General features: G+C 49.7%; 9 protein-coding genes across 9 annotated transcripts; 5 read left to right on the forward strand and 4 right to left on the reverse strand.

Moving 5' to 3' along the window:
• Positions 1-3835: 3835 nt before the first annotated feature.
• Positions 3836-5142, forward strand: ASPVEDRAFT_81568 (guanine nucleotide-binding protein subunit alpha; the record flags this gene model as incomplete). Its single annotated transcript, XM_040817059.1, has 5 exons — positions 3836-3968; positions 4021-4205; positions 4265-4428; positions 4484-4742; positions 4801-5142. The coding sequence occupies 5 exons, from the start codon at positions 3836-3838 to the stop codon at positions 5140-5142; spliced, it is 1083 nt and encodes a 360-aa protein (XP_040665744.1).
• Positions 5143-5982: 840 nt separating this feature from the next.
• Positions 5983-7080, forward strand: ASPVEDRAFT_81569 (mitochondrial 37S ribosomal protein mS38; the record flags this gene model as incomplete). Its single annotated transcript, XM_040817060.1, has 2 exons — positions 5983-6331; positions 6398-7080. The coding sequence occupies 2 exons, from the start codon at positions 5983-5985 to the stop codon at positions 7078-7080; spliced, it is 1032 nt and encodes a 343-aa protein (XP_040665745.1).
• Positions 7081-7998: 918 nt separating this feature from the next.
• On the reverse strand, positions 7999-8902 carry ASPVEDRAFT_51265 (H(+)-transporting V0 sector ATPase subunit c; the record flags this gene model as incomplete). Its single annotated transcript, XM_040814444.1, has 6 exons — positions 7999-8066; positions 8133-8236; positions 8292-8448; positions 8504-8633; positions 8762-8765; positions 8886-8902. 6 exons carry the CDS (start codon positions 8900-8902, stop codon positions 7999-8001), a joined length of 480 nt encoding a protein of 159 aa, XP_040665746.1.
• A 367-nt stretch (positions 8903-9269) lies between these two features.
• On the reverse strand, positions 9270-10930 carry ASPVEDRAFT_51266 (uncharacterized protein; the record flags this gene model as incomplete). The annotated part of the gene is made up of 2 exons (XM_040814445.1): positions 9270-10667; positions 10718-10930. The coding sequence occupies 2 exons, from the start codon at positions 10928-10930 to the stop codon at positions 9270-9272; spliced, it is 1611 nt and encodes a 536-aa protein (XP_040665747.1).
• Positions 10931-12249: 1319 nt separating this feature from the next.
• ASPVEDRAFT_39374 (YqaE/Pmp3 family membrane protein) lies at positions 12250-12656 on the forward strand. Its single transcript, XM_040811906.1, has 2 exons — positions 12250-12313; positions 12419-12656. The coding sequence occupies exon 2, from the start codon at positions 12460-12462 to the stop codon at positions 12649-12651; it is 192 nt and encodes a 63-aa protein (XP_040665748.1). The 5' UTR covers positions 12250-12313; positions 12419-12459; the 3' UTR covers positions 12652-12656.
• Positions 12657-13708: 1052 nt separating this feature from the next.
• On the forward strand, positions 13709-16371 carry ASPVEDRAFT_538833 (uncharacterized protein). Its single transcript, XM_040814856.1, has 2 exons — positions 13709-13816; positions 13895-16371. The coding sequence occupies exon 2, from the start codon at positions 13906-13908 to the stop codon at positions 15988-15990; it is 2085 nt and encodes a 694-aa protein (XP_040665749.1). The 5' UTR covers positions 13709-13816; positions 13895-13905; the 3' UTR covers positions 15991-16371.
• A 1966-nt stretch (positions 16372-18337) lies between these two features.
• On the forward strand, positions 18338-19725 carry ASPVEDRAFT_51268 (phosphatidyl synthase; the record flags this gene model as incomplete). Its single annotated transcript, XM_040814446.1, has 2 exons — positions 18338-18732; positions 18792-19725. 2 exons carry the CDS (start codon positions 18338-18340, stop codon positions 19723-19725), a joined length of 1329 nt encoding a protein of 442 aa, XP_040665750.1.
• Positions 19726-21880: 2155 nt separating this feature from the next.
• Positions 21881-23344, reverse strand: ASPVEDRAFT_126681 (lipase ROG1 family protein; the record flags this gene model as incomplete). Its single annotated transcript, XM_040806386.1, has 2 exons — positions 21881-23222; positions 23280-23344. The coding sequence occupies 2 exons, from the start codon at positions 23342-23344 to the stop codon at positions 21881-21883; spliced, it is 1407 nt and encodes a 468-aa protein (XP_040665751.1).
• Positions 23345-23694: 350 nt separating this feature from the next.
• Positions 23695-25484, reverse strand: ASPVEDRAFT_70270 (FAD-binding oxidoreductase; the record flags this gene model as incomplete). Its single annotated transcript, XM_040816066.1, has 2 exons — positions 23695-25250; positions 25311-25484. 2 exons carry the CDS (start codon positions 25482-25484, stop codon positions 23829-23831), a joined length of 1596 nt encoding a protein of 531 aa, XP_040665752.1. The 3' UTR covers positions 23695-23828.
• Positions 25485-25599: the final 115 nt, after the last annotated feature.

The raw sequence follows: 25599 nt of genomic DNA on the forward strand, positions 1-25599 counted from the left end.
ATGGAGCTGTATAGGTTGACTGGTCACCTTGACACATCACCTTCTACGCCAGCCCAGACTCAGAGGGGCTCTGCGCCTCTGTGGTTTGCGTTGATGATAAAATTTAGGAGGTCGTCAGTGCCACGAGGAAGAGAGAAGACGATGGGATATCGACCACGCTTGGGGTACTCGGTCAAGAAGACGAACGAAAAGGAGTCTTCGAAGTCCAAATTGGGGAGGTGTTTAAGACCTGGGCAAGAGACTTTGGCGGATTCCCCGCTGTCCAGCGAGGAAAAGGCGTGGGGAAATGCGAGGGCATTATTTCTGTCCACCGAGACGCAGAGACTTTGGGCCGTGCTTCAAGGCGCGGGCCAGCGTTCACCTCAATGGTGGAGACATTGGAGCCACCTAGACATCCAAGGTTCAAGACAGGGACGAAATATTTGAAGAGACAAACTTTAGATGATGGAAAGGAAGATAAGGGCCCTCGGCCTGGGATAGAGTGCCCCCAAAAGAATACACTCAGCGAGAGATGCGGTTTTTCAATGGACCAGACTGATTGTGTGCTCCGACAAGTCTCTATACTACGTAGATTCGTCTTCCTCATCCTGACGAGACATCGCTGCCGAGTGGCGATTGACGGCTCGATTCTAGATGTCCACCGTAGACCCCAGAAAACTGAACCGTTGGAGTTTATACTCAGTAAGCGCTTCAGATCGACGTCCAAACCTCGGGTTGCATAATCAATCGTGCATCGTTGTTGCCCGGCCCTCGTAGCCTGGTGCGACATCCTCTGAGGTCGGACTCACTGAGCTTTAAGGGGAAACGGCAAGTCATTGAATTTATTTATTTTTTTTCTCTTTCTCTCTTTTCTTAATAGATACATACCGAAGGGTACATATACAGCAGATATGAAGCCCAGAGCCGTCATACGCAAAAAAAGCAACCATGGGCTAGGGAGTCTGGGAAACAAACTACACACCGTCGTAAGTACGCGGGTGCGCCTCCCGAGGAAGTTCATCCTTGAGGCCAATGGCGAGAGAGCTGACCAGCATCTGAAATTGAAGAGGAGCAGTCAGCAATATCGCTGTCGCCTTGGCTTAGTTTTGCCGTCGGGAGTTGTTCCTTTGGCATATGATCTGCCCTGAAAAGGAGAACGCTACGGATGCTGTGTCGCGATATTGCAGCTGTCGCATGGCGCCATGGCCTTTTCAATGGACAATAACCCCGGAACGACAGGCTCAAGGCTTGGCTACCCCTGCCTTAGCGGCAGGACGGTGTTTTTGTCCGTTGGAAAGATGAAACCGGCTGGCCGGAAGGAAAGATCCACCTCGTTTCAGAAGGAGCTATCATTCCCCTTGTCCTTCGTGATAAAAATATGTTGTCCAATCTGTGAATCAGTTTTTCCAGAGTATGATTATTGAGCCAGGTTAGTCCGATATAACTTCCATACACTGCTGGGCTGAAGTTAGTTAATAACGCCACAGTCCTGTCACTTCTAAAGTCCAAATCGTACTTCGGCTAAGGGACGGGCGGGAACACTTTGACATGGGGCGGGAACAGAACTGGCAATCTGGGAACTGTATATAACCAATGATAATGATTATGGCATATGGGGCATGTAGGAGGGGGTTTGCTCCACATCTTGAAAACAGGCGGGAAAGACAGGCAACGCCTCAGCGCTCCAGGTAACTCTTTGCGACCTTGAGGAACTTATCTTTAAGAAAAGAGGGGAGAATCCGAACCCTGAAGAGGTGAACGTCTATTTTTGCAGAATTCCACTGCAGGAGGTTGATGGGCCACATGTGCACTCAATATCTTCCATGCACAGTGGAATTAACACACTTGTCAGCCAAATATATGCCGATCTGTGTATGCGAGATGCGACGGATCCTAGCCTCGTGGCTTTGCCCCTCTTGGCAAATTTGGCAATGTGTTCCGGGGAGGTTCCTCTCTGACTCAGATTTGGTTTCTTGATCCCCCAGGTCTGACATTATTTGGACGAGCATGGCTAATGGCTCCTTCCCATTATTGGCAATAATGGTTATTGTCTTTTATCATCGCCTTGTGGGATGTGGGAACCTGGCGAACTTGGTAAAGGAGAGGTTCCTGGCTCGGACGGATTTGGTGGAGTTATCCAGGAGAGAACAACCCAACATGAGCAAGTTCAGACGTGGATGACTATGGGGAATTGGGCGGCGGGCGATGGAGTCGCATTTACCGTTCGTCCCGGCATGCATGAACGAGAGAGATACCGGGAGTTTGTGAGATCTTGTCGGGTGCTCGAGTTACCTGCCTCTTCGGCCTCTTGAAACATCAGCGTCGAGGACCACCGTTTATATTAAGGGAGCGAGCGAAATAATAAGATTCTCCTCCCCATGAATCGAAATGCGTGGGATCTCGGTGAAGATAGAATTCAAGCTGAAGACCTCGGGGTGGAGAGCAGAAGTAGCAGCCGAACCATTCATGCGAGGCAAGTTGCTTGGGGGATTCTCCGTATTGGCTTCCCGCCAGACTCCCCGACTAGCTCAGCACTAACAGCAGGCTAGCTGGGCCAACTCCCCCCATGGCCTTCTTCCTCGGCCAATTTGGGCGACTGCACTGCTTGTCGTTGGCTCGTTTGGTTCCTGGTTTCGTCTTCGCATGAGTCGAATTTCCTGATTGTTTTTATTTTTATTATTTGGCTTCCCTAGTCCTTGGACTCCTGGCGCCGCTCACAAGAAAAGAATCCACCGAGGATGGTTAGTCCTCCCTAAGCTCCAAGTGCTCCGTGCTTTGTGTCGGCCTCCCACAGACCAGGGCGATGAATGCCCCCTCCTCCGATCGGACGCATCAATATAACTAACAAATCGCGCGACGCTCTCACACTTCCCGTCCTCCTTCCTGCTCCCTGCAGCGAATTTTCGACGACTCATTCTAGACCCTGCTCTTCCTTCTGCACTCTCCCCCTTCTCTTGTTTTATTGTCCTCTGCTGGAGATGCCGCTCTCTCCACTACACTGAGCTCCAATTACCCTTTCTCCCCCTCAGCGTGCGCTTTACTACTCCCAGGCTGCTAGGACAGCAACCCATCGTCCGAAGAAGCTCAAAACATAACATTGAACGTTTCACTGTCTGAAAGCCTTCTCAATTCAATTTCCGAAACCTCTGTCTTTATTCTGAGCAACCTCACTCCCACTCCCTGAGACGTCCCCGATCAACCACCGGAAACCTACTCGAACTTTGCGGCCTCGATTATTACCCCCGACTTCGTCGCCTTGGTACTATATTAGTCGCGATATTTGGAATATACTGTCCATCAGAGCCGATAATTGTAACGCCCCGTATCGAGAATCTGCCCCTTTATCCGACGACGGTATCCATTCGCAAGGCAATAACTGGCCGTTGGGTCTTGGGTTTTGTGCGCTTGTAAACAGAAAGCTGCCTTGGTAGCCGCCTTTGCGTGTTCCGGGGCCTCAATAATAGACGTTTATCCGTAAGGCTGGATAACGCTTGAGACGGGATTGGATTGGATCCCCGTTTCGTTATCTCCGTGATTTGGTTGGTAGGTGTTTTTGTTATTTTCTTTTTTCTTTTTTCCCCAGCCATGCCTGGCGTAATGCTCAGGCACGAGGGCTAGAAGAAGCCAAGCTGCTCGATTTTGAGATTCAGACCAGGTTACGATACATGTCTCAATCACTTCTTTCCTTGGCTGTCTGGCCGGCAGTTTGAGCATATATTTGCGGATACTGTTCGCATTGCTCTTTGAGTCATAAATGCGCGTATACACTGGAGATACCAGCTAACCTAGCTGCTATTTTTTACTAGCGTTCGACTCTTGGAATCCCTGCTCTTTCAGGTGCACCCGCCAATACACAATGGGCTGCATGAGTTCGAAGCCCGTCGATGGGGCAGACGACAAAGAAGCAGTTCAGCGGAATGCTCGCATCGACAAGTCCCTGAAGAATGACAAAAAAGTAATGGACAGGACGATTAAGATCCTGCTTCTTGGTACGTATCATGCCAATTCACCGCTAGATGTGTACTTATCGATTTATCTTAGGTGCTGGTGAATCGGGCAAATCGACCATCATCAAGCAGATGCGCATTATCCACTCAGGAGGGTTTCCTGAAGATGAGCGCCGTCAAACACGAGCAGTGATATATTCAAATATTGTGGTTGCTTACAAGGTTCTCCTGGAAATTATGCGGACTGAGAACATCGATTTCAAAAGCGATTCAACAAGGGTTAGTCCTATTCCCACTTGTTTGTTGAATGTAAATGCTAACATGCACTGCGCCTTCAGCCGCTGGCAAGCTTTATAGATAACTTGGAAGCTGATGTTGGTGTTGAGGAAGCATTTTCCGACATTAAAGTTCGGGATGCAATGAACGATATGTGGAGAGACGAAGGAGTCCAGAGGGCTGTTTCCAAGGGCCATGAGTTCGCTCTTCACGATAACTTGAATTAGTGAGCTCTGCGACGATCACCCCTCTAAATACCCCTTATGCTGACTTTCATGTAGCTTCTTTAATTCGCTCGATCGAATATTCGAACCCGGGTGGCTTCCGGACAACCAGGACATGTTGCAGGCACGTTTGCGAACAACAGGTATCACAGAAACACTATTTGAACTGGGCCAGATGAACTTCCGCATGATGGATGTTGGTGGGCAACGTTCCGAGCGCAAGAAATGGATCCATTGTTTCGAGGGCGTCCAATGCTTGCTCTTCATGGTTGCATTGTCCGGATATGACCAGTGTCTTGTTGAAGACCAGAATGCTGTAAGTTGCCATTAACCTAGTCCACTTGAACTTGAAATTTCTAACTTGTTATCCATAGAACCAAATGCACGAAGCAATGATGCTTTTCGAATCCCTAGTTAACGGGGAGTGGTTCAAACGGAAGCCCATAATCCTATTCCTTAACAAGATTGATCTTTTCAAAGACAAACTCGAAATTTCACCGATATCGAAACATTTCCCGGACTACAGCGATTCGAACTCTAACTTTGATGCTGCAGCAAAATACTTTTCTGATCGATTCCGAGGCATTAACCGGATACCTGACCGAGAAATCTATATCCACTATACCAATGCCACGGACACAACACTGCTGAAGGCTACCATGGACTCGGTACAGGATATGATTATCCAGAAGAATCTCCACACTCTCATACTATAATTTACCTTGGATCGCACGACTGAATTTGGATTTCACGAGGTCTCCGGCGGCCATGAGATTTTCTATTGCATCTGATCTATGATTTCTCGTTGCATTCTTTGAGCGTTTGGCCTCCGACCCGCATGTCTCATCGGGCCTTTACGTTCGTTTGCTTGTCTTGCATATATACTTGCATCTTGTTGATTGGGCGGTAAAAGCCTAGCCGGCTTTACAACTTTCTATTTCTTCGGTTCAGCGATGGGCTCACTTCCTATATAATGCTGATTGATACCATTTATTCCTCTTTGTTAGGATATTCTGACACTTCTGACGAATTTTTTTTTTTTAACCTTCTTCCCACGTTCGGAGGTTCTTGCAGTGCTACTGTTTTATTTGCTTTTCACCTACTCACCTAAATATACGCTGGTTAATGCTTCAAACTAAGCTATCTAAGCTTTCTGCAGTGGGAGATGCTTTGGCAGCTTTATACAATGTCCGAATTAGTTTACAAAACCGGAAGTGGGACAATCGGCCGAGCTGATCTACGCTGGAAGCTGATGACTATTGGGTTCGAGATTGATGCGTTGAGATACCAACTATGCGTCTTTATTTACTATCCTGTATTTTAGCTACATTAATTGGAATCGTTAAGTGACAAATTACCCTATATCGTATACTCATCGTCCTCTCAAGAGTGGTGGCCTGATACAGCACTGTTGTGCCTGAGGCATATTGCCGAATTTCGGGCGGCTTTCGGGAGTTACCTAATCCGTTCCGCATGATCGGCTTGACTTAGATTTCGCCTCATGAGCACCGTCTTTGCCCCGAACAACCTGTGCCCCCTCGACTCAACACCTAAACATGCTGTCGTCCTCACTGCGTCGGGCAGCATGGGCGCCAATAGCGCCGGTTTCTGGCGTCTGTCGCTCTTCTAGCCAAGGCCTGGCGACGTCCTCCACCGGCATCGTCCGTCAACGCCGCTACTCTTCGTCATCCTCCTCCAAGCCGAGCGATGGCTCCAGGAGAGTCGAAACATCGTCTCAAACGCCCGCGAAAGAAGTTAGCTCTGGCGAGAAGCGTGACGGCAAGTCCTCAAAACGGAGAGGAAAGGATGGCAACGGCAGTGGCCGCAACGGCTCCAAGTCCAGCCAGCCAAACGCCTTTTCGAGACTTCCAAGTGTTCCCTCGACGCAACACTTGCAGCCGCATGGTAAGTAGCTTGAACGTCCAGTATTGTGCGTGCTATTCGGATACTAATGACATGTTTCCCATTTAGATGTTCAGCTTGCGTCGTTCTTTTCCATCCACCGCCCCATCTCCGTCTCTTCTACCGTCCCTCCACCGTCAAGCCCGGAAGCATTTGGCTCGATATTCACTAAGCAGGCCTCGAAGAATGATGCGGGCGATGTGATGTTCACACTCTCTTCCGCCGTCGACTCGATGGAAAACGCCGCGCATCATTTTGCCGAGAACGACGGCTCTTTGGGCGGCTACGAAGGCGAGAAAAGCCAGTTCGACGCACTGGACATGTCCGAACTGAAGGTTTCTGTGGAAGAAATGACGAAACGTCTTCGTCCGTTCAACCCCCCGCCTCCCCCGACCCCTTACACCGCCGCTGCGGAATCCGCAGACCAGCAACAATCTCAGGGAACCTCGAGCTACTCCACTGTCTTAACCATCCAGGAGTCCACTCTCTCTGACGGAAGCAAGACCTACGAAGCTCACACGACCCCGTTCGTCCAAGCCCGGAATATGGAAGCCCCCGGAGCCGGAGAAACCGGAGCTGCTATCGACGTCCCCCAAAACTCCCAGACTACCTACATTGAGCGTCTACGAAACAACCGGACCATGCACGCGATTAGTACACGGAGACGGCGCCAGCGGAAGATGAAGAACCATAAGTTCAAGAAGCTTTTGCGCAGGACGAGAACACTGAGGAGGAAGCTTGACAAGGCCTAATTGATTGAGCCGTTTGCGCTTCCTATTTCTCTCCTTGCTGTCTCTAATTCCTCATTTGTGCGTTCCCCTCTACAACTCTCAATCACCCCAATCGAACCTAATTCGATACATCGCGCGCTTCTCTCATAGCATATCAATAGAACGTTGTATCTTTGATTCCAATCATTCACCTGATTTGTTTGGTTACTCCCATACCTGCCTTCGTGGCTTTGTACCTATTATATCATATTTTCATGCGTCACACATCAATAGACAATATTGTTTATATCTATGTTACACCTATGATATTTATTAAGAAAAAACTGTATGGCAATCATTTGGCATGTGCATGAGCAAGGCCGCCAATTGTCATTGTTAACGACCACAGTGGTTAACTGGAGCTAGATACATAGGGGAGAGCGGTGTTATTTCGGGCTCATATCGCCTTCTTGGATATCTTGATCTTACAGATGAACTAGTGGGCTGCTATCTGATAATTGATAACTGCTGGCAGCCAAGGTACCTGGATACAAACAGGAGATAAGCAAGAGGAATTTGTAGCACGCATAAAGACTGAGTACTATAGCTAGTAAGGACAAAACATATAAAAATCCGGTTTTCTAGGATCGCAGCAAGCAACTCCCATAAAGTACAGTTTCCGCAAATCATGCAATGTATCTACGATAAACTCCCCACCTCTGACCTGGCCTACAAGTATGCAGGCAAGGATAGACGCATTATAATTGTCAGGTGTAGAATCCAACAGTCCCTTCATCCCCCAACCAAAATACTGCACAGCTTAACCCAGGGGCAGTTATTGCTTCCCTCCTGGTCAAGTGAAAACGACATATCATGCAAGGTACGTTCACAAGTCTGAGTTCAGGTGCCTAGGTGCTCCGTTTGCGAGCCACCAGAGTGAATGGTCCACGACGGCTTTCTCTAAGCGCAATTGGCGTCAAGGGTGGCACGGGAGTTCATGAGAAGAGCGACAATGAGACCGTAAAGACCTGCAGTTTGAAAGTTCAATAGTTAGAGATTCGGTTATTCGATATTCCTTAGTTTTCAGTACTAACCCAGAACTTCAGCGAAAATGAGAATCAGAATCATGCCGACATAGAGCCTTGGCTGCTGGGCTGTTCCGCGGACACCAGCATCTCCGACGATACCGATGGCAAAGCTGGGCAAGACGTTAACTTGAGACGTAAGGGCATAACGATGAATAGTTAACATACCCGGCAGCCAAACCAGCAAGACCGACAGCGAGACCGGCTCCCAACTGAACCAATGCTGTGTAGAGGGGAACCTTCTGGCTCAGGTTGTTTGCGATAAGGACCGACACGACGAGACCGTAAATACCAATGATACCAGCCATGACGACAGGAACAATGTCTATGAAATCGGTTTAGAATTATTTCTTATCGGACTCGCGCAGAAAATAACGTACTCTTAACGATCAGGTCGGGGCGGAGGACACCCATGGAGCAAACTCCGACGCCAGCCTTAGCAGTTCCATAGGCGGCTCCAAAGCAGGTGAAAACGATGGCTGAAGTGCAGCCTAAGGAGCCGAAGAACGGCTGAGAAAAAAACAATTATCAGTTATCATGTCGCTATCTTACAGGAAACCATCGCGCCGAGAGAAACCGAGTGACTTGGGGGTTGGGTCGAGAGATCTGGAACAAGACGGGTCACTCACCGCGTAGACGGGACTGTAGATATAGATGTTAGCAAATGAAACAAAAGACAATCAAAAGTTGAAGATATCTTCGAAGTGCGAGCGCAGGTGCTCCAGTCTAGGAGAAAGGAGAAGCTTTGTGATGATTACGTACCAGAGCTCAGTGGCCATTTTGAGAGTCGAATGGAGCCAGAAAAAACAAAATCAAGTCAAAAAAGATGAAAGCGACCAGAAGAAATGGATATACGGCAGGTTATCGCTGCAGCGGAGCTGTTGCGATGATGATCTGAGAGCTTGACGATGAGGGTCGGATATGGAGGTTGAAGGCGAACACGCTGGTTGCTTCGGAGAGGCTGAAGCACCTCCCGTGCCATCACGTGATTTGGCTTGGCAATAGCTTTACAGTGTACACATTCAACATCATACGCCATACACTTGGCTCACTAACTGGGTCACTTAGATTCTTTTTTGCATATATTATACATTGATAGTGTACATATTTAGATACAGTCACAATTGGTTTAGTACTGACCCAGGTTCACTCGAGTACCAAGGTAACCCGTGATCCAGGAACGTCGATCTTCGTACGAGATTCGAAGATACTACCTGGCCCAGATTCGTCCACTGGATGTAGGTACGTGATGGCCTTTTCGGATAATGCTCCAAAATAGTTCGGCATAGTCGTTAGGTCCTTATGCTTTGCTGCATGGCTTGGAAACGAGTCGGCATCCGACAGTACTCCAAAGGAGCAAGTCAGACCTGCTCCTGAGGGTTCAGAGATGCTATTGCTCTCCTCGCGTAACTTATTCTCTTCGACAGAGACAAAAAATTGGACGTAGTCACCGGACTCTGCAGCCTGCGACAGAGTTGACAAATCCTGTATGGACATCGGCGACTCAGGAGGGGAAGTCACCGCGTTCGCCGAGCTTCCATTTTCAGGTGAAAGAACCTCACTGAGGGGCTTCATACCCTCATTACTGGGCTGTCCAAAGCTCATTTCTGGGTCGAGTGACAGGAGACCCTGTTTCTTCCCCCATCCACCCCCGCCACTCATGACGCGGTGAAGCTTGGCGCCCATTTGAATTGCTCTTGCAAGGCTACCCTGCGAGTGCTTTGATTTAGTGTACGGACTTTCGGCCGACGTTTCAATCAAGGCCCAAACAGAAACCCTTTGGTCCGCAATGTTGTTTTCCGCGATATACCGCGGCAGTTCCTTTTCTAGTTCAGAGGAGGCCGGCATTGGGTCATCTGATTTACCGTCGGCGTGTTTCGCTATTTGGCGTAGAATATTTCCCATACTCGTTATCACCTTTCTTCGTTGACCGACAGGGTGTAAGGGGAGCTTGAGTGAGTTGCGAATTCTGGTTGGGGTCATTGTCACCGAACATATCGAGAGATCGGCTGATTTTTTTGGTTTAAGTCTCATGGAAGACGAATCGTAAGCCCAGCGAGTCCCTAGAAGTGTGTTTTCCTTGCCATTTAGAAAGATAGTGTTTGCGAGCCGTAATCCAATTTCGTGGACGGGCTGGTGTATGGCGTTGCTACCCTCAACCTCCTTAGGGAAAGAGAAGAGCAGTGTTGGCTCTTCAGTTTCCGTCGAGCGGATTTGACGCCGTGTGACAGCTTTGCCCTGGATGTTCTCCCTTCGAGCGAATAGAATCGAAACTCCCTCGCCCTCCGTCTCAGATCCAAGTGTACTTCCACCAGTCTGTGCAGTGCGCGGCAGGTGGTCGATTATGGCAGTGATCGCATGGATAGCTGTTTGCGGGGACCGACCTAGCGCCTCACGGTAGAATCGACCCAGGCACTGCTCGACAAATGCGCTTTGTGTACCAGCCCAATGAGCGAAGGCCGGAGTGAAGAGAAGGATCGGGATGTATTCCAATGCCGAATCGGGCGCAGCGTTAGGGAAGCCGGATAGAATGTCATCTGGAGTCTTCAAGGCGTTTAGCATGTTAGCCAAGTAGTGATTTCAAGGACGCTCACCAGCTGTTCAGGCGTCGTCGTTAGCCATGTACTAGCTAGACATTGACCAATGTTGACTTCACTTGTTGTTGACCCCAGCCACCTGCGAATAGGAGGACGCATCTGAGAACAAATTGAGCCTTTGCCCCGTCGGAGCACTTGATGCTGCAGGTCCGGCCGAGCAGCCAGCCGCGCTGGCAAAGAGCGCGGGGCGAACGCAAATGCTACCGCCATGAAAGCATTGGTAACAGAATGACAGTAAAGAAAATGCCAAAGGAGTGGAGCCGTCAGCTGCCTGTGTGATGTTGGGAAGAGATATTGTCAAAGAATTGGCAAGTCTAAACATGGGGAAACTTTTTGGTCAGCATGCCAAGCCTCCCGACACTGAGGAAACATTTTCCTGCAGCCAGAGGGGCGCAGCAGACAAGTCAACTTCTTCTGGAACGTTTACGAAGGTTACTGAGCTTGGAGGCGATATGCTCGTTAGGCTTACGGTGTAAGATTAGAAATAGGTTCTTTGAATTAATATTGCGGCCCATTTTGACGATTGCATCACTGGGTTGTGCAGGGTTGCCAATTTGCCATACTTAGGTATCATTGATTCAGGATCGCCGCAGTCTATCAAGGATGACTTATTAGTTGCAGCTAGGCTGCCTTCTTTATGTTTCGGTTGTCGACTTATTTGCGACTCATTTCTTGATTGTGCATGCTGCTAAAAATGGACGGACTATGCGCGATGATATCATCCATTTTTGAAGCCGTTTGGGGATCCATAACGTGGCTGAGATAGGCTCTGGGCCGATGGGGCTGTAGGGCTGGACTCCATTGAAGAGGATACGAGCCTACGAGGCCATGGATGGGAGCTTCCCATTTTCGAAGGATTTTTAGCTGGCCTTCGAGGCGACCCTTAAGCGGCTGGTCGCTCTGGTGATGCTGGCGGCTACTAGCGCACGATCAGCCAAGCCTACACCTTCTTAGGCAGCAGAATTCAAAGCAAAATGTGATCAACAGAGCCGAATTTGGTGGTTTTCTGGATGACGGACGAACCAGAAGGATTCAGGAAAAATCAGGGATTGCAGACGACCTCGAGAAGGCGAGTCCCTGGCTAGAGGCCGTCTCTGAACGGTTGACAGACCCTCGCCGAAATGACATGAGCAAAGAAGAGGAAGCCAATCAGGAGAATTGGCCTCGTCATGAGCCACAGTGGCAGCGCCGGCATGACGTAGCACAGGCTCATGCTCCAAGTCCAATTGCTCCAGGCTTCTCAATTCAAAGCTGGCGCAGGCGTTATTGGGCTCAGGTAAATCAAGTAATTCGTTTGAAAGGACGGAACGAGGTACGTCCTCTTTTCTTTGCTCATCTGCAAATGACAATCACCCAGGCTACTCCCAACTAGTCGTGCCTTTGGCCCCCGCTCAACGGATTTTAGGATTTAAGAACCGCTCATCTTGCCCGCCCTTCCGTCCCTGCTCTTCTTACTCTCTCCTGCTTCCCTCTTGTCTCCATTTGCTTCCCAACATCCCTCAGTCGTTGATAATCGAGACCACTCCCATCGCTACTTTGATCTGTTCTATCGGTTCACCCCGTCAACAAACTCACAATGCCTTTCACTGCCTCGTAAGTCCGCACTGCCCTCCCCTTTCCACCTGGACTGGCTTCCCCGGTCCCCGATCGCAATCTGCTTTGGTGGCTGAGGTCGTTCGATGTTTCTGCTGGACCCAGAGAACGCGAAACTTCGAGTTTCCGTATAGGTTTGCTGACCGATGTTATTTTACAGTGACATCTGCAAGCTCATCTTCGCTTTCATCCTCCCCCCTCTTGGAGTGTTCCTTGAGACTGGATGCGGTGCTGATTTACTCATCAACATCTGTTTGACCATCCTTGGCTGGATTCCTGGTATCATCCACGCAATGTATGTTTTCCGCCAAACCATGTTTGCCGAGTCTGATAACTAACGTTCCTCCAGCTACATCATTTTCAAACACTAGACGACCTAGTAATAATATCTGGACCTGCGGCGCCAACTATTGCTGTTTCTCGCCGTCTTCGCAAAGGATGAAGTTGAACATGCGATCCCCGTTTCGTCAGCTAGCTTCCGTGGAGGTCCGGGCGGGAGGACTGAGCTAGACCATCACCGTTTCCTCCTTGGCGTCCCACTCCCTCGCATTTCTTCGGTCTCTTTTAACGATAGTCGCATGCTGATGACCGGATTTGGTTGACGTATTGCTGGGTTATAATATCTGTTGCCATGTCAGTTATGTCGGTTTCATGCGTCTATTTTTTTATGATACCAGCCCATGTTGCTTCTGGGCTTTGCTTTTGCTTCACAATTAATGGATAACTTCTATAATTGATATATATTCGCTTGCGATCATCTTTTAGCCTATTTATTAACTGAGAAACTTTCTCAACCAGTCGATTTGCGCGCGGTACGCAGTAGTCGACTGACTGCCCATGTAAAAGCGCGCCTCGGCTAACTTGGTAGGTTTTTGCGTAGATCTCGTGTTCTGCGTCATTCTTCAAGGGAATTTTAAGTTTTAAGTTTGTCACCTGGACAGGGATTGATTGATGGAGAAACTTGATCTGAGTGCTTCGATGCCACTCATTCCGAGGCTTCGTCGAAGCGCCTGGCCCAAATCAGCTGACGGCGACGTTGATTGCTTCGTCCTGCAGCGCCGGCGCTAACTAGGGCGCCTATTCCAAAATGCCAGCGGATATGATGTCTTTGCCCCTCCAAACAAGGCGCTTCCTCGCGCTCAGGCAGCCGACTTCCCATCTTCGCATGCTGGGGCCCTGTGTTTCATCACGGCGCGTACAAGAGCCATATGCGCCCTGTTTCAGATCTGGACGAATCGATGGACCAGTCAGTCGCCAGCACGTCTGGAGGAGGTGATCTCTCTTCATGCTCCAATACCAGCAAGATGGCTGTAGGCGCCGTGAATCTTCATGATGATGTCTTCCTCCCACCCTAGTTGCCGGGCGTCTAGCCGCTCTGGTGGGATAATACCTGAATCTCTACTCATTCCCAATTTATTCTACCTTGTGTTAGCATCTTAGAATGATATACAACCTGTACTAATGAATCAGAGGAACGAGCTCCTCTGTAGCTCGAAAACCTGGGTATGTACATGCTTCCTTCGCGGGCTGTTTCAGGCGGATTTGAAGTGCCTTGAGAGGCTGACTGAATATCGACAATAGGTTACCGCACCATGTTATCATATCCTATTAGATGGGTACTAACAGTAGCCGTTGTCCTTGTATATCTCACGCAATGCACGAATACGTCGACCGTCTCTTTGCTCAACCTACTGCCAAAATGCGCTTCAGAATGTGTCGAGAGTTTTATAAGCACGGAATACCCAAAAGACGCTTGCTCGAAAGGCTGTGACCTGAATTATTTGTGCAAGAAGAATACAACGAGCGGGTACACCTTGGGGGAGGCGGCCTTGCGATGCAGTCTCTCATTGTGTTCGTTGGAAGTGGCAATGAGTTTCGATACCTACAGCATCTGCAACTCTGTGCCGGGAGCCCTGCCGCAGACACACCCTACGATTGTTGCTACAATCGCATCGCCTTCCAACCCTACCTCCACGACAAGGCACACTACAACGGTCACTACACATTCGGAAACAACAAGCACCCGTCCAACAATAGAGTCCTCCACAGAATCATCAACAGAAACAGACCATACTTTAACAGCAACAACAACAACATTCGAGAATCCAACATCGGCCACCGATAGCACCACCCACACTTCTAGCACTGAGACTGACGAGCAAACGTCGACAACGTCAACAGATCAATTGCCTAGCGCAACATCCGATGAAACATCTGGTGCATCTACGCAAGGCAGTAGCCTCAACTCCGGTGCAGTTATTGGCGTCTCTGTTGCGTCTGGCATCGCTGGCTTTTTCATTATCGGTGTCATAATTTTCTTCTGCTGTCGAAAGATCAGGCGGAAAGCACAAGACCGAGAATTCTTTGAGATTGGCGGGCATATGTCAGAGCCGCCTGATTTCAGCTTCCCACCAAGACGTCCTCCGATGGGACCACGACCGTCACCTGGAATGCTTAATCCTGAATCTGAGAGCGCTAGACTTGTTCCTCCGGTGGATTCTGAATATCAACCCCCAGCTCACTATCCTGCAGTCGTTGTTACCCGGCCGGAAGAAGACGATGGATACCGCCATACGCTAGAAAACAAAACAGACAGGACGGGCGCCCAGTCTTCCTCCAATTTCGATTTTGATGCCGCCTCGATTGCCTCATCGAGAACGGTGTCCGATTTGCTTCCAGACAAGCCAACGTATGAACTCTATCCCAGGCCACTTAGGTGGAGCCAGCACAAAAAATCTAGACCCTCTAGCGGGGAAAGCTTTTCTGAAGAAGAGAACTACACAGGGCCAAGAAAGCTCCCGAGTCCTCCAATACAGCTACCCGGTTTCGCACCAGGGAATGGGAAGAGCAAAAACCGGGTTCCGATGGCAGGACTACCTCCCAATCCGCGTGCCATGATGTATGGGTTTGGGGCGCCGGGCCAAATGGTGGCTACGAAAGGAGCCGTCAATGGGAAAAGACCGGTCTATTGGAATGCTAAAGATAATCTTCAACCGTCTCGTCAAGCGGTTCTCCAGGGAACATCCCCTTACCGGCCAGGTCATATGGATTATGATGACGACCTTGACGGATACTGGCAAAACTCTGACGCTGGTTTCGTTGGAGCTAAAGTGATTCAACCTCACGGTGCAGCTCGGGGTGCCGGGGTGAATCGGAACTCCTTTGGCGATTATCCGGGATATGATTTTGAGTTCGGGTTTGGTGATCACAACAATATCGGTTCAGATTCTCGCCGAGCATCCCGTCACTCTGGAGGTTTCCGCCCGCTTACCCCTGTACGGGAAATCCGTACACCGATGGGCGAAGTTCAAGATCCAATGAGAGAGGGTTCTAGTGATCGCGGCAGCTCGGTGAGGTATCCTGATGGCGGCCTACATAATCAACCTCAGGAAGTCGTTTCACGGCCTCGGATTGTCCGACAAGACGATATCAAGCGTGTTCAAATACGACGCGGCAAGGCGTCACCCAAAGAGGTGACAGTTCCCTATTGTCCCGACGACTACTGGCTAGAACAGAGCGATGAGCAGCCATCGGCATACAACGCACCGAGGAATTCTGGCGAATACAAGGATACTCCGAAGGGAAAGCTCGGCATGCCTAAGAAGAAGCCGTCTGCTTGGGAGCGTAACCTGACGCCATCGCGAAGGGGCGCAGACTTGATCCTCCAGGTGGAATAATGGCTGAACTAATCAGACTATCTTTCTTTGGTGTATAATCTATATATGTGACGATTGCATGTCTGACTCATTAGCGTTGTTTATATTATTTTCTATACTCTTTCACTTTGATTCCTTTTTTCTCTCTCTCTTTCTCTTTTTTTTTTTTTCTCTTTCTTTTCTCATTCCTCCTCTTATCCTCTTGACGCATCAAGCGTCCTTGATGGACACAGATTGGCGTAATTTGTCTCTACTTAGAATTACTACATAAAAGTAATCCTTCAAACCAGCTAGATACTTCGTCTGTACAAAGTTCTATGCAGGAATAATTCGTCAACTTTGTCCCGCAAACTTAAACTCTGACAGGCAAAAGCATAGAATGTAATACAGGAGTAACCAGTAAACTATGGGTGTTGCCTTGCATTCTACCATCAGCCTCACTACCACAAAGTGCAACCACTGACTGCTGCCTTCCATGATGGCCGGTGGTTCCGACTGAAGAAACACGTCGCATCAGCCTGAGAACTTCAGAGTAAACTCAGTGAGTATAGCAATGGCATAAGCCTCCCCCCCTTTAGCAGTATCTGTACCATTGGACTGGGCGTGGATGATTCCCCTTTCATGTTCCTTGCTCCAATCCAACCCCAGTTATCCACCCATGGGCCGGCTGCGCCAATCTTCCGAATCTAGACATTCTCGATCTCGTTTCCAAAATCCGGAGTTAACCATACAATAATCGACGAGTAAGTGGTGGTTGTCGTATTTCCCAGCGACAATTTCACATGCACGAAATTGGGGTTCGAAAGCCAAAACGCAACCCTACGTTGTCCAGGCGAAGGGGCGCAGCGCACTCACCAACCGCATTCGCACCCGCATCCGCAAGCCCTCAGCTTTCCCTATCTAATACCGCATCTGGATCTCCTTGCATGCACCAACCTCTACTTAGCTCCTTTGTTAAACCATCCGCTGATGACTGCCATGCTTTAAAGGATGCTCGGTGGTTTCGTAGGTCCAATCAGTGCTGCAGGCGCCGCACTTTGGCTTTGGTGATCGGGACGCCGGACTAGGCTGTTCCTATTCTATTTCGTGGTGGTGTCTCATTTTGGCCGGGTTGGCGTTATTTGTCGACAAGTACCTTAATAAGAGGCGTGTTATAGCCAGGGCTCCTTCCACCGGCCTCATGTATACACTCCCGTGAGGTTGTATGAAGAGGTTGTAAATTACATGCGGCTGGATTCCCGTATCGTCTGGTATGTAATGAGTGACGTCGTGATAGGTTGGGCTACAATATGGCACGGATGCCGGACCCACCTATGATGTCAGAGGGTCGGCGAGGCTGTGGTGACCAAAACGACAGGTATGGCGAATCATATCCGGTTTTGCGTCTGGTCTGGTCGGTTGAACCGACCCGACGGTGATGATTCAAGGCTAGACTATGCACCCTTCTCGGTCGGCCGTCCAGATAGTGTGACTTTTGGCGTGAACCCAAGCGCCATGGCCCTGCACGAAGGGTTGATGAGACGCTGCGTATTGGCGGCGTTTTGTGACGGGTAAGTAATGGCGGTGACCGTCACGGTACTGGCCTGGCACGTTTCAAGGACCAATGATTGACCCTCCACTTCCTCCGAAGAACGTCAAGCTTCCTCTCTCCCCACGATGATATCAACTTCATCATTACCAGCACGTCTTCCATCGCCACGCCGAGCCCAGCGCTCTGGCTTTCCCGAGGGCTCGCTTCAGCTGCCTTTAACCGCAGCCGGCATGACTCTTTTGGTTTTCTGGTTTCCGATTCCCTCTTGCTCGAAGGAACCCCACTACTGCACGTCACATCCCATGGTTCCTGATAGGCCAAAGGCCCGTCTCACATAATATCCGCCTCCATTGTCGCTTCGTGGTAAATGGAATCCATGACATACCCGCCGCACGCAGAAGGAACTAAACTTTCGACTGGTGGAGCTGATACCAAGACCAACGACGGCGCTACTCGTTCAGACCCACCAGGCTGCCTTGTTCCATACAATGTCGATGACGGAGCCAGGGGTTGGCTCGGTAGGTTTCTACCACTCTCCGATTCTACTATATTAATCTGGTGAATCCGGCCTTCAGAATCTCTCAAATCTTCTTTCACCCACCCCATAAATCCTCATCGATCTTCACCTACAATCTCCACCGCTAAGAACCGCCTTGCTTTAGACTGAGCTCTTCATCCACTTGAAGCCTGAGTTCAAAGTTATTTTTGCATCTGCTACTGCCTTAGCCATCTCAGATCATCACCTTGTCTTGAGACGGCTTGCTCACCTGCAGGAGACCATCTCCACCCTACATATCTATATTATCTACTTCACTTCCACACCCCACCTACTTTAGAATGTCTGTCAAGGACGCTCTCTCGAAGGGCCATGCCTATCGTCGACTGTCAAACGAGTCTGCCCAACGGGCAGACTTGTTTGGCGGACCCAGTGTGGTTATGCCACCCAAGCACTTGATGGCTTCGTCCGATGCCGCGGACTTTCCCGTTGAGATGGAAAGAGCGAAGGAGCGCCTGAACAGTGATACGTCCGTCTCTTCAGATGAGAGCTCTCCCCAGGCTGCCTCACCAGCCACGTCGCCCTTCATCCCTGCCGCCAGTGAGAATGTCACGACAGATGAGTTTGCTCTAGCCTTTGACATCGATGGTGTCCTCTTGCGAGGAGGGAAGCCGATTCCCGCCGCCGTTGAGGCTTTGAAGTACATCAACGGGAAGAACCCATATGGCATCAAAGTGTAAGTTTGCTGCAACGTAACCTCTTGGTTCTGATCCGTTACTAATCTCCTAATAATAGTCCATACATCTTCGTTACGAACGGTGGTGGTAAGACTGAGGAAGAAAGATGCTTAGATCTCAGCCGTCAGCTTGAGCTTGAAGTCTCCCCTGGTCAGTTCATCTGCGGCCACACCCCGATGCGGGAAATGGCAGAGAAATACGACAATGTTCTCGTCGTCGGTGGCGAGGGCGAAAAATGCCGAATTGTTGCCGAGGGTTATGGCTTCAAGAATGTTATCACTCCCGGCGATTTCATCAAGACGAAACAGGACACCACTCCGTTCCGGAAACTGACCGAGGAGGAGTTCAATAACTCCAAGTACCTTGACCTTGATAATCTTCGCATCGATGCCATTTTCGTCTTTGCTGACAGCCGTGACTGGGCTGGTGACCAACAAATCATTCTTGATTGCCTGATGACAAAGGGTGGCAACCTCCAGGAACGGTCCAAGACATTCAATGAGGGCCCACCCGTCTTCTTCTCCCACAATGACGTTGTCTGGTCCACTTCCCATGAGCACTCTCGCCTCGGTATGGGTGCCCTCCGCACTTCTCTCGAGGCGATGTACCACGCAGTGACTGGGAAAGAATTGAACACGTTTGCCTTCGGTAAGCCACAACTCGGTACATATGAATTCGCCATGCGACTTCTCCGCCAGTGGCGAAAAGATACCCACGGCATCAACAAGCCTCCAAACACCGTCTACTTCGTCGGAGATACTCCCGAATCGGACATTCGTGGCACGAATAGTTTCAACGAGGTCAGCGACTCGCACTGGTTCTCCATCCTCGTCAAGACTGGTGTCTACCAGGGGGGTACAATTCCTCGCTACCCGGCAAAGAAGACATGTGAGACTGTCCTCGACGCTGTCAAGTTCGCTGTTGAGCGGGAGCTCGGTATGAACGCGAACGGCAACACGCAGTCTGCTACCAATGGGGACGTCCGTAACTGAACTGGATTCGTAACGGAGTGTCCTTGCTTTTATGACTTATGTTTCAAGATTTATGATTCGTGGCTGGCCTATTGTTTCACAACTTATATCTTTTTGCCTTGATGATTCCCCCATGCTTATGACCTGTTTATTTTATTTTGACAGACGCGACATGCGATTATGTACTTTGCATAGTCGTATTCTTCTTCAGTTCTCGTCGCTGGGATATGAGATCCTTTAGACTATAAAGTCTGCATACATCTTCCCTCGACTTTATATATTATCATTCTACAGAAGTATACACTACTATAGAGTCGATCAGCTATCTAGAAGCTATTGGCCACCTGGACTATCCTACCTGTATTCTAATTAGCTATCACAATACAAAGAATGAATACTCAAATACAGCCATGGGTCTCATTGCTAAATAGCGCATACACCGTTCGCAATGGTTTGCCTATGCCTCAAGTGGTCCCCAGTCCGGCGCATTTAAAACGCCATAAAAGCGCACTGACGAGGACCGTTCCGTAACAAGATCACTGGCCATTACCGACTTACTAGCACGGTACAGACGATGTCAACCACGAATACAAGCATCCCATCCCAGTCTATACTGCCTATCCCATGCTCGTGCCCCGAGCCATGTCCACGCCCATACCACCACACACCCAAAGTAAGCTGAATACGAATGCGCCGCGACGACTGTATAAGGTTCCGCGCAAGCCACTTCCGGATGGACGACAGGGAAACAAGATTCTGGCATCCATCCAGTCAGCCGCGCAAGAAAAAGCACTCCAGGCTGCCGGCCAACCATTTTGTGCCTTGCTTATATTTCTTCGGAGTAATGGACGCCAGCCACACACACACATACTACCCACCATTCATTACTAGTTAGCAATTATCTTCATGGTGCATGGCATGGCATGGGATGGGCGGCGCGGACGGGATCTCGAGGCTGAGCCGACGTCGCCACCCCGAGGTTACAATATCATAATTAATGCTAAAGTCAGACAGAAAGACAAGTTCGAATTGCGGCGACCTCCGATTCGAACAAAGGACGCAACCACCCATGGATATGTTATATTGGCCGGATTATGAATGCCTGCGAATAGGATCGAAGCGAGAAAGAGACGGGAGGCTGAGCCCAGGGAGACGAGGAACATAGGTTAAAATCCCGGGCTTGGCGAACTAACAAATTCACCCTTTTCCCTAATTTAGAGTGTGCCACGCCCGACCCGTCCGTTCATCCTGGTATCATATCACTGGTTTGTATAGATGTGTTTGCTTGTGACTGGTTCTCGGGACACGAGGAGGAGGAGGGGGGGAACCGGGATGGATGAAATGGGCAATTCCGTGATTAACAACTGAGTGGAAGGCTGAGTTAGAGTTGGACCACCCGGGGGCGCATTCTTGGGTTGGTGATTCCTTGGTCGTTGCCCTGCTCTTATGATATTGGGTACGGAGAATATCTTATTTGTTGGGTCCTGCTGGACCAGGCAAGCCCTACTTTTTTCAATCTTGCTGCCATGTGGGTCGACGTCAGAGCGCGGGGATGTGATGAGACGCAACGCGGGGAAATAATGCTACATCTGCAAGCTGCAAGTATGGTGATCGAATTGATTGAACTATGCCGGAACTCTCTATTTTTCAGTTCTAGGTATGTGATCGTGTGTAGGAAAAGCGGCATAATATGACGAGATGAGTAGAACGTTCCATCTCCATAGCATGCAGCCGCACCTCATGAAATGACTGGAGGCGTCTTTCACCCGCATGGAACAAGGATTGTCTGTCCTCGCAGATTTGACAGCTGCCATCAATCAGGAACCGAGGATTGGGTGCGAAAGGCCGGCCAGGGCTCTTAAGAGCGGGGCGGAGATCCGTACTCCGTCCACGAGCAGCCTTCCCTCTCCCTCTCCCCTTCCCCCGCGTTACCCCAAGGATTCGCTTCCAGAGTGGGACCTAGCACAAAAGAGGGCGAGTTTCCGTGGTTCAGTGGGTTCCTGTCAAAAGTGCGGTGGTTGTTGCACTTGGATTGGGGAGGATAGGGCTCGGGTCGAGTTTAGAGCATGTACCCCAGGTCTCCAGTGCTCCAGCGCTCCGCGATCAAGATGGATACGGGAAAGCGCTGTATTTGTCTTTGTGTAACTGGGTTCGTGGAAACCGTAATACGCTGTTTTCATAGTTCGAATTGATGATCAAGCCAGTGCTTGATCACAATGTGACCTTCCCTCCATTCCGGTTTGTCAGACCGAACTATGATCGCCGCGTGAGACCGTCTGTGGTTGTGGATATAGACTGGGTATTTGCGGAAACCGACGGCGTTGAGAGACTTGATCATGGAGAATTGATCTGGGGTAAGGGCAAGAGTGGGTCGCTTTTCCCCATTAAAAGTGCCATCAGTAGTAGCCTTTGCTATTCCGTTCCCATGGTCAGTTGAGCCTTCTGCTTGGGATGTCCCGGTTGATTCCTTCCCCGCTGACTTTGTCTTGTCGATATCAGGCAGTTCCAGCTGTCCCTCCAGGTCTGAAGGTGCCGCGCTCGAGGAGAGATAGTCAGGATCTTGCCTTGCAGCTGCGCCCTCAAACATCTCGTCCATCGCGTTCTGGACCCTCCTGACGGCGACAGGCATACGGTACCGCCTGAATGTATCTCCAGTGCCTTCTTCATGTACATGTATTCGCTTTCGGCTGCGGAAGGTTTGGACGACGGCATAGATGAGGAAAAGCGGTATGGCAATTGTTACAAAGAGGGTGAAAAAGAGCCAAAACGGAAGCTTGTCGAAAAAGTTTCGGATGCTCTGCCACGCACGAGACAAAAAAGGCAGTTTTTCTTTGGCCTCTAGTGGAAGAGTATAAACGTTTGGATCAACCACGACTGGTTCGTACCCTTCCACGTAGTTGGGATTCACATTCTCCGGGTCTGGGAAGTGGTCGACGCTGGAGAAAATTGTGGTATAGAACGGCGTGGTGCGGTCGTTGATCACATTTCCATAGACAGAGCGGTGCCTGAACTTCGCCAACGCTCGCATAAAAATGCTATCCGGGTCTGCCAGGACACGGAGCATTGGCTTCCCTGAGTCACGGAAGGTATCGGTCAAGAATAACTGCTTCCCGGAAACCGATACCGTCCGAGAACCCAGTCCGTTGAAGAATAGACCCTGTGCTCCCCTTACTGGTGCCCGAACTCCGAGATGCGGCGTCGCAAAGGTCGTAAAGTTGACCGGCTCAATCTCGTCCAGCCAATCTCGGGCATATAGCAAACCCAGCGCGTATCGAGCTATCAACCCTCCAAGGGAGTATCCAACGACGCTCAGTTTCCGGATCTTGTGCCCATCGGTTTCTAATTGACCCAATGTCTCCTCGATCTCATGCGCAAGTCGCTCTCCGCATACCTCAATCCCATCGTATGTAAGATTGCCAGAGTTGCACTCCGCAACAAGGATGTGTAATTGGTTCTCGTCGTGTCGTTCCCTCAAAGCAGAAGCGACGGTGCCCATATGAGAGGGGTTTCCCCAAAGTCTACCGGAGAGCAAGACGTTAGATATTGATTCTATTTCAAGAGGAGGAGCAACTTACCCATGGGCTAGGACGCAGAGATGGTCTGCCTTCGACGCTGTCATCGCAGGCTGATCTGGCTCCATTGCGAGCGAGCCGTGACAATATGTAACGTATGTTGCTGAGTTGGATTGAAAGAATTCCCTTGCTTCATTTAAACTCTAAAATTGAAGAAACGCAAGTTAACATGAAAATTAGGCAGCATCATGACAACGCAGCTGAGCCCCTTTGTGTCTCAGCTTTGTCGTCGTCCGGTGACACCTTGACGCTGACATTCGGACTTGATGGGGACACTGCGCTTAACTCCGGCTGACTCAGCTCGGAATTGACTTCCACGGAACTACAAAGTCCGCCACATTTTTTGTTGCTATTATGGACTATCGTTGTTACGCTCTGCAGAGTACGCCCTGCCATTTGCCGGGCATGTTCAATTTTGGAACAAGATGAAATTCTTTTTTTTTTTTTTTTTGCTTCAGGCTAATCATAACTCATCAGTCTATTCACACTATCTATCACCACGACGATTCAAAAAAACCATCACACAATCTACTTAAGCCATATGACAGCCGGTCAATAAGGGTTCTCCTCTGGTCCGTGATTCAACTTGAAATAACCAGGCTGAAGCTTCTGGTAGACCCCTTCGGGGTCGTATTTTGACGCAATGGACTGCAGCTTGGCCTTGTTGCTCGCGCCATAACTGGGGATCACGTCCTGGAAACTACTCGCATAGTTCATGTAAATGAAGTCATGATCTAGATCCCGCTTCTCTGCCTCGGAAACGGCAGTGACGAAGAAATCATTGATAAAGCGATAGATTTTATCGTCATCCGAGGGACTGTTCCACATGCCGAGGATGTGCGTCAAAAGAATTGGGCCGTCCGCGCCATCCAGTCCCAAGGCGTTTCCGCCGGCTTGGGACATTTTCTCTAGAATGGGGTCGGTGATGACCTGGAAGGTCAGACCTGCCATGCTGTTTGGTATGCCAGAAATGCGAGGAAGAACAGAGAACCAGTTCTTGACCAACCAATTCGCGAACTTCTCGTCCAGCTTGAACGACCGGGTCCAGAAAACCTCACGCATGCCGTAAGGGTCTTGAGCAGCCATGTCATCACAATATTTGGACAGGGTCCGCGTGCTTGTTGAATTTGAGACTGAAGGGATTGAATAGTATTTGTTGAAGATAGGGGGGTTGCTCTCGTCCTTCGTGTAAGTTAACTCCGCGGAAGCAATATTTGTTCCTTGCATATTTGCGAACATGACATATTGCTGGGCATTTCCGTCATCCTTTGCCTGTTTTGCAGCGTCGACGAACGCACCAATGACGTTGGAAAATTGATCTTCACTGTAGACCCGGGTGCCGCCCCAGAGTAACGAGCTGGGGATTGTGTATAGATTGAACTTGGTGACGAGACCGAGGTTGTTCCCACCTCCACGCAAAGCCCAATAGAGGTCTGAGTTTTCGGATTTACTCGCTGTGAGAATATCGCCTGTTTTTGCACTCACAACCTCGAAGCTTTCCACGTTATCCAAAGCCCAGCCATACAAGTTGGAGAAATAAGATATGCCACCACCGGTAACCAGACCTCCAACGCCAATATCGGACAAGCGACCACCCACGACGGCAAGATTGTCGGGTTCCAAGGCCTTGTAGACCTGGCCCCAGTTGTTTCCAGGACCGATGGAGGCAACAGATTTGTCCTTGTTGAGAGTGATCTTGTTGAGGTCGCGCAACAGTATCGTGATACCTCCCTGGATGCTTGATGCCCCGGCAAACGCAGCATGGCCGCCACTTTTAGCAGCAAACGGACATTGTGTGAGCTGAGAAATGAGCACGGCGACCGAGACATCAGTGTCGACCTTAGGCACGAAGATGCACGATGGCTTAACCTCTCCTTGCTGGGCCGACCAGTAAGACCCAGTGACATCCTGGTAGGCAGAAGTGCTTTGAGCGATCAAGCTATCCTCGCCATAAATCTCATGCAATGCTTCGCACTGGAAAGAAAGATGTCAGTATTGGGATCTCGCGGTGTCTGATGGTTCTCAAAAACTTACAGCGCTCTGGCAATGATTGTCTGTGGAGTTGGTCCCCAACTGGGGAATTTTAGAGGCGTCCACCCCCAATTTATTGAGAGAGGATTGTAACTCTTCAGCACGAGATTTGTGAGGCAAGGCCACAGCCTGGGATGCTGTGCACCCGGCAAGAAGGACCTTTGTCAGGTACTTCATCGTCCTGAAGAATTCACTGTTGGTAAGATAGTGAGTGATTGAGTGATTTCGAGCTGAAATGACAAAAACCTGAGTTAGCAGGAAGAGCAGGGTCGAAAGGATATGGATGAGAGAA

The sequence above is a fragment of the Aspergillus versicolor genome (genome assembly GCF_001890125.1).
Source record: "Aspergillus versicolor CBS 583.65 unplaced genomic scaffold ASPVEscaffold_3, whole genome shotgun sequence".
NCBI classification, from domain to species: Eukaryota; Fungi; Ascomycota; class Eurotiomycetes; order Eurotiales; family Aspergillaceae; genus Aspergillus; species Aspergillus versicolor.

What these genes read in the sequence shown, in the direction of transcription:
- ASPVEDRAFT_39374 (XM_040811906.1), top strand. Translation starts at nt 12,460, where the DNA reads ATGTTATTTTACAGTGACATCTGCAAGCTCATCTTCGCTTTCATCCTC.
- ASPVEDRAFT_538833 (XM_040814856.1), top strand. Translation starts at nt 13,906, where the DNA reads ATGTTATCATATCCTATTAGATGGGTACTAACAGTAGCCGTTGTCCTT.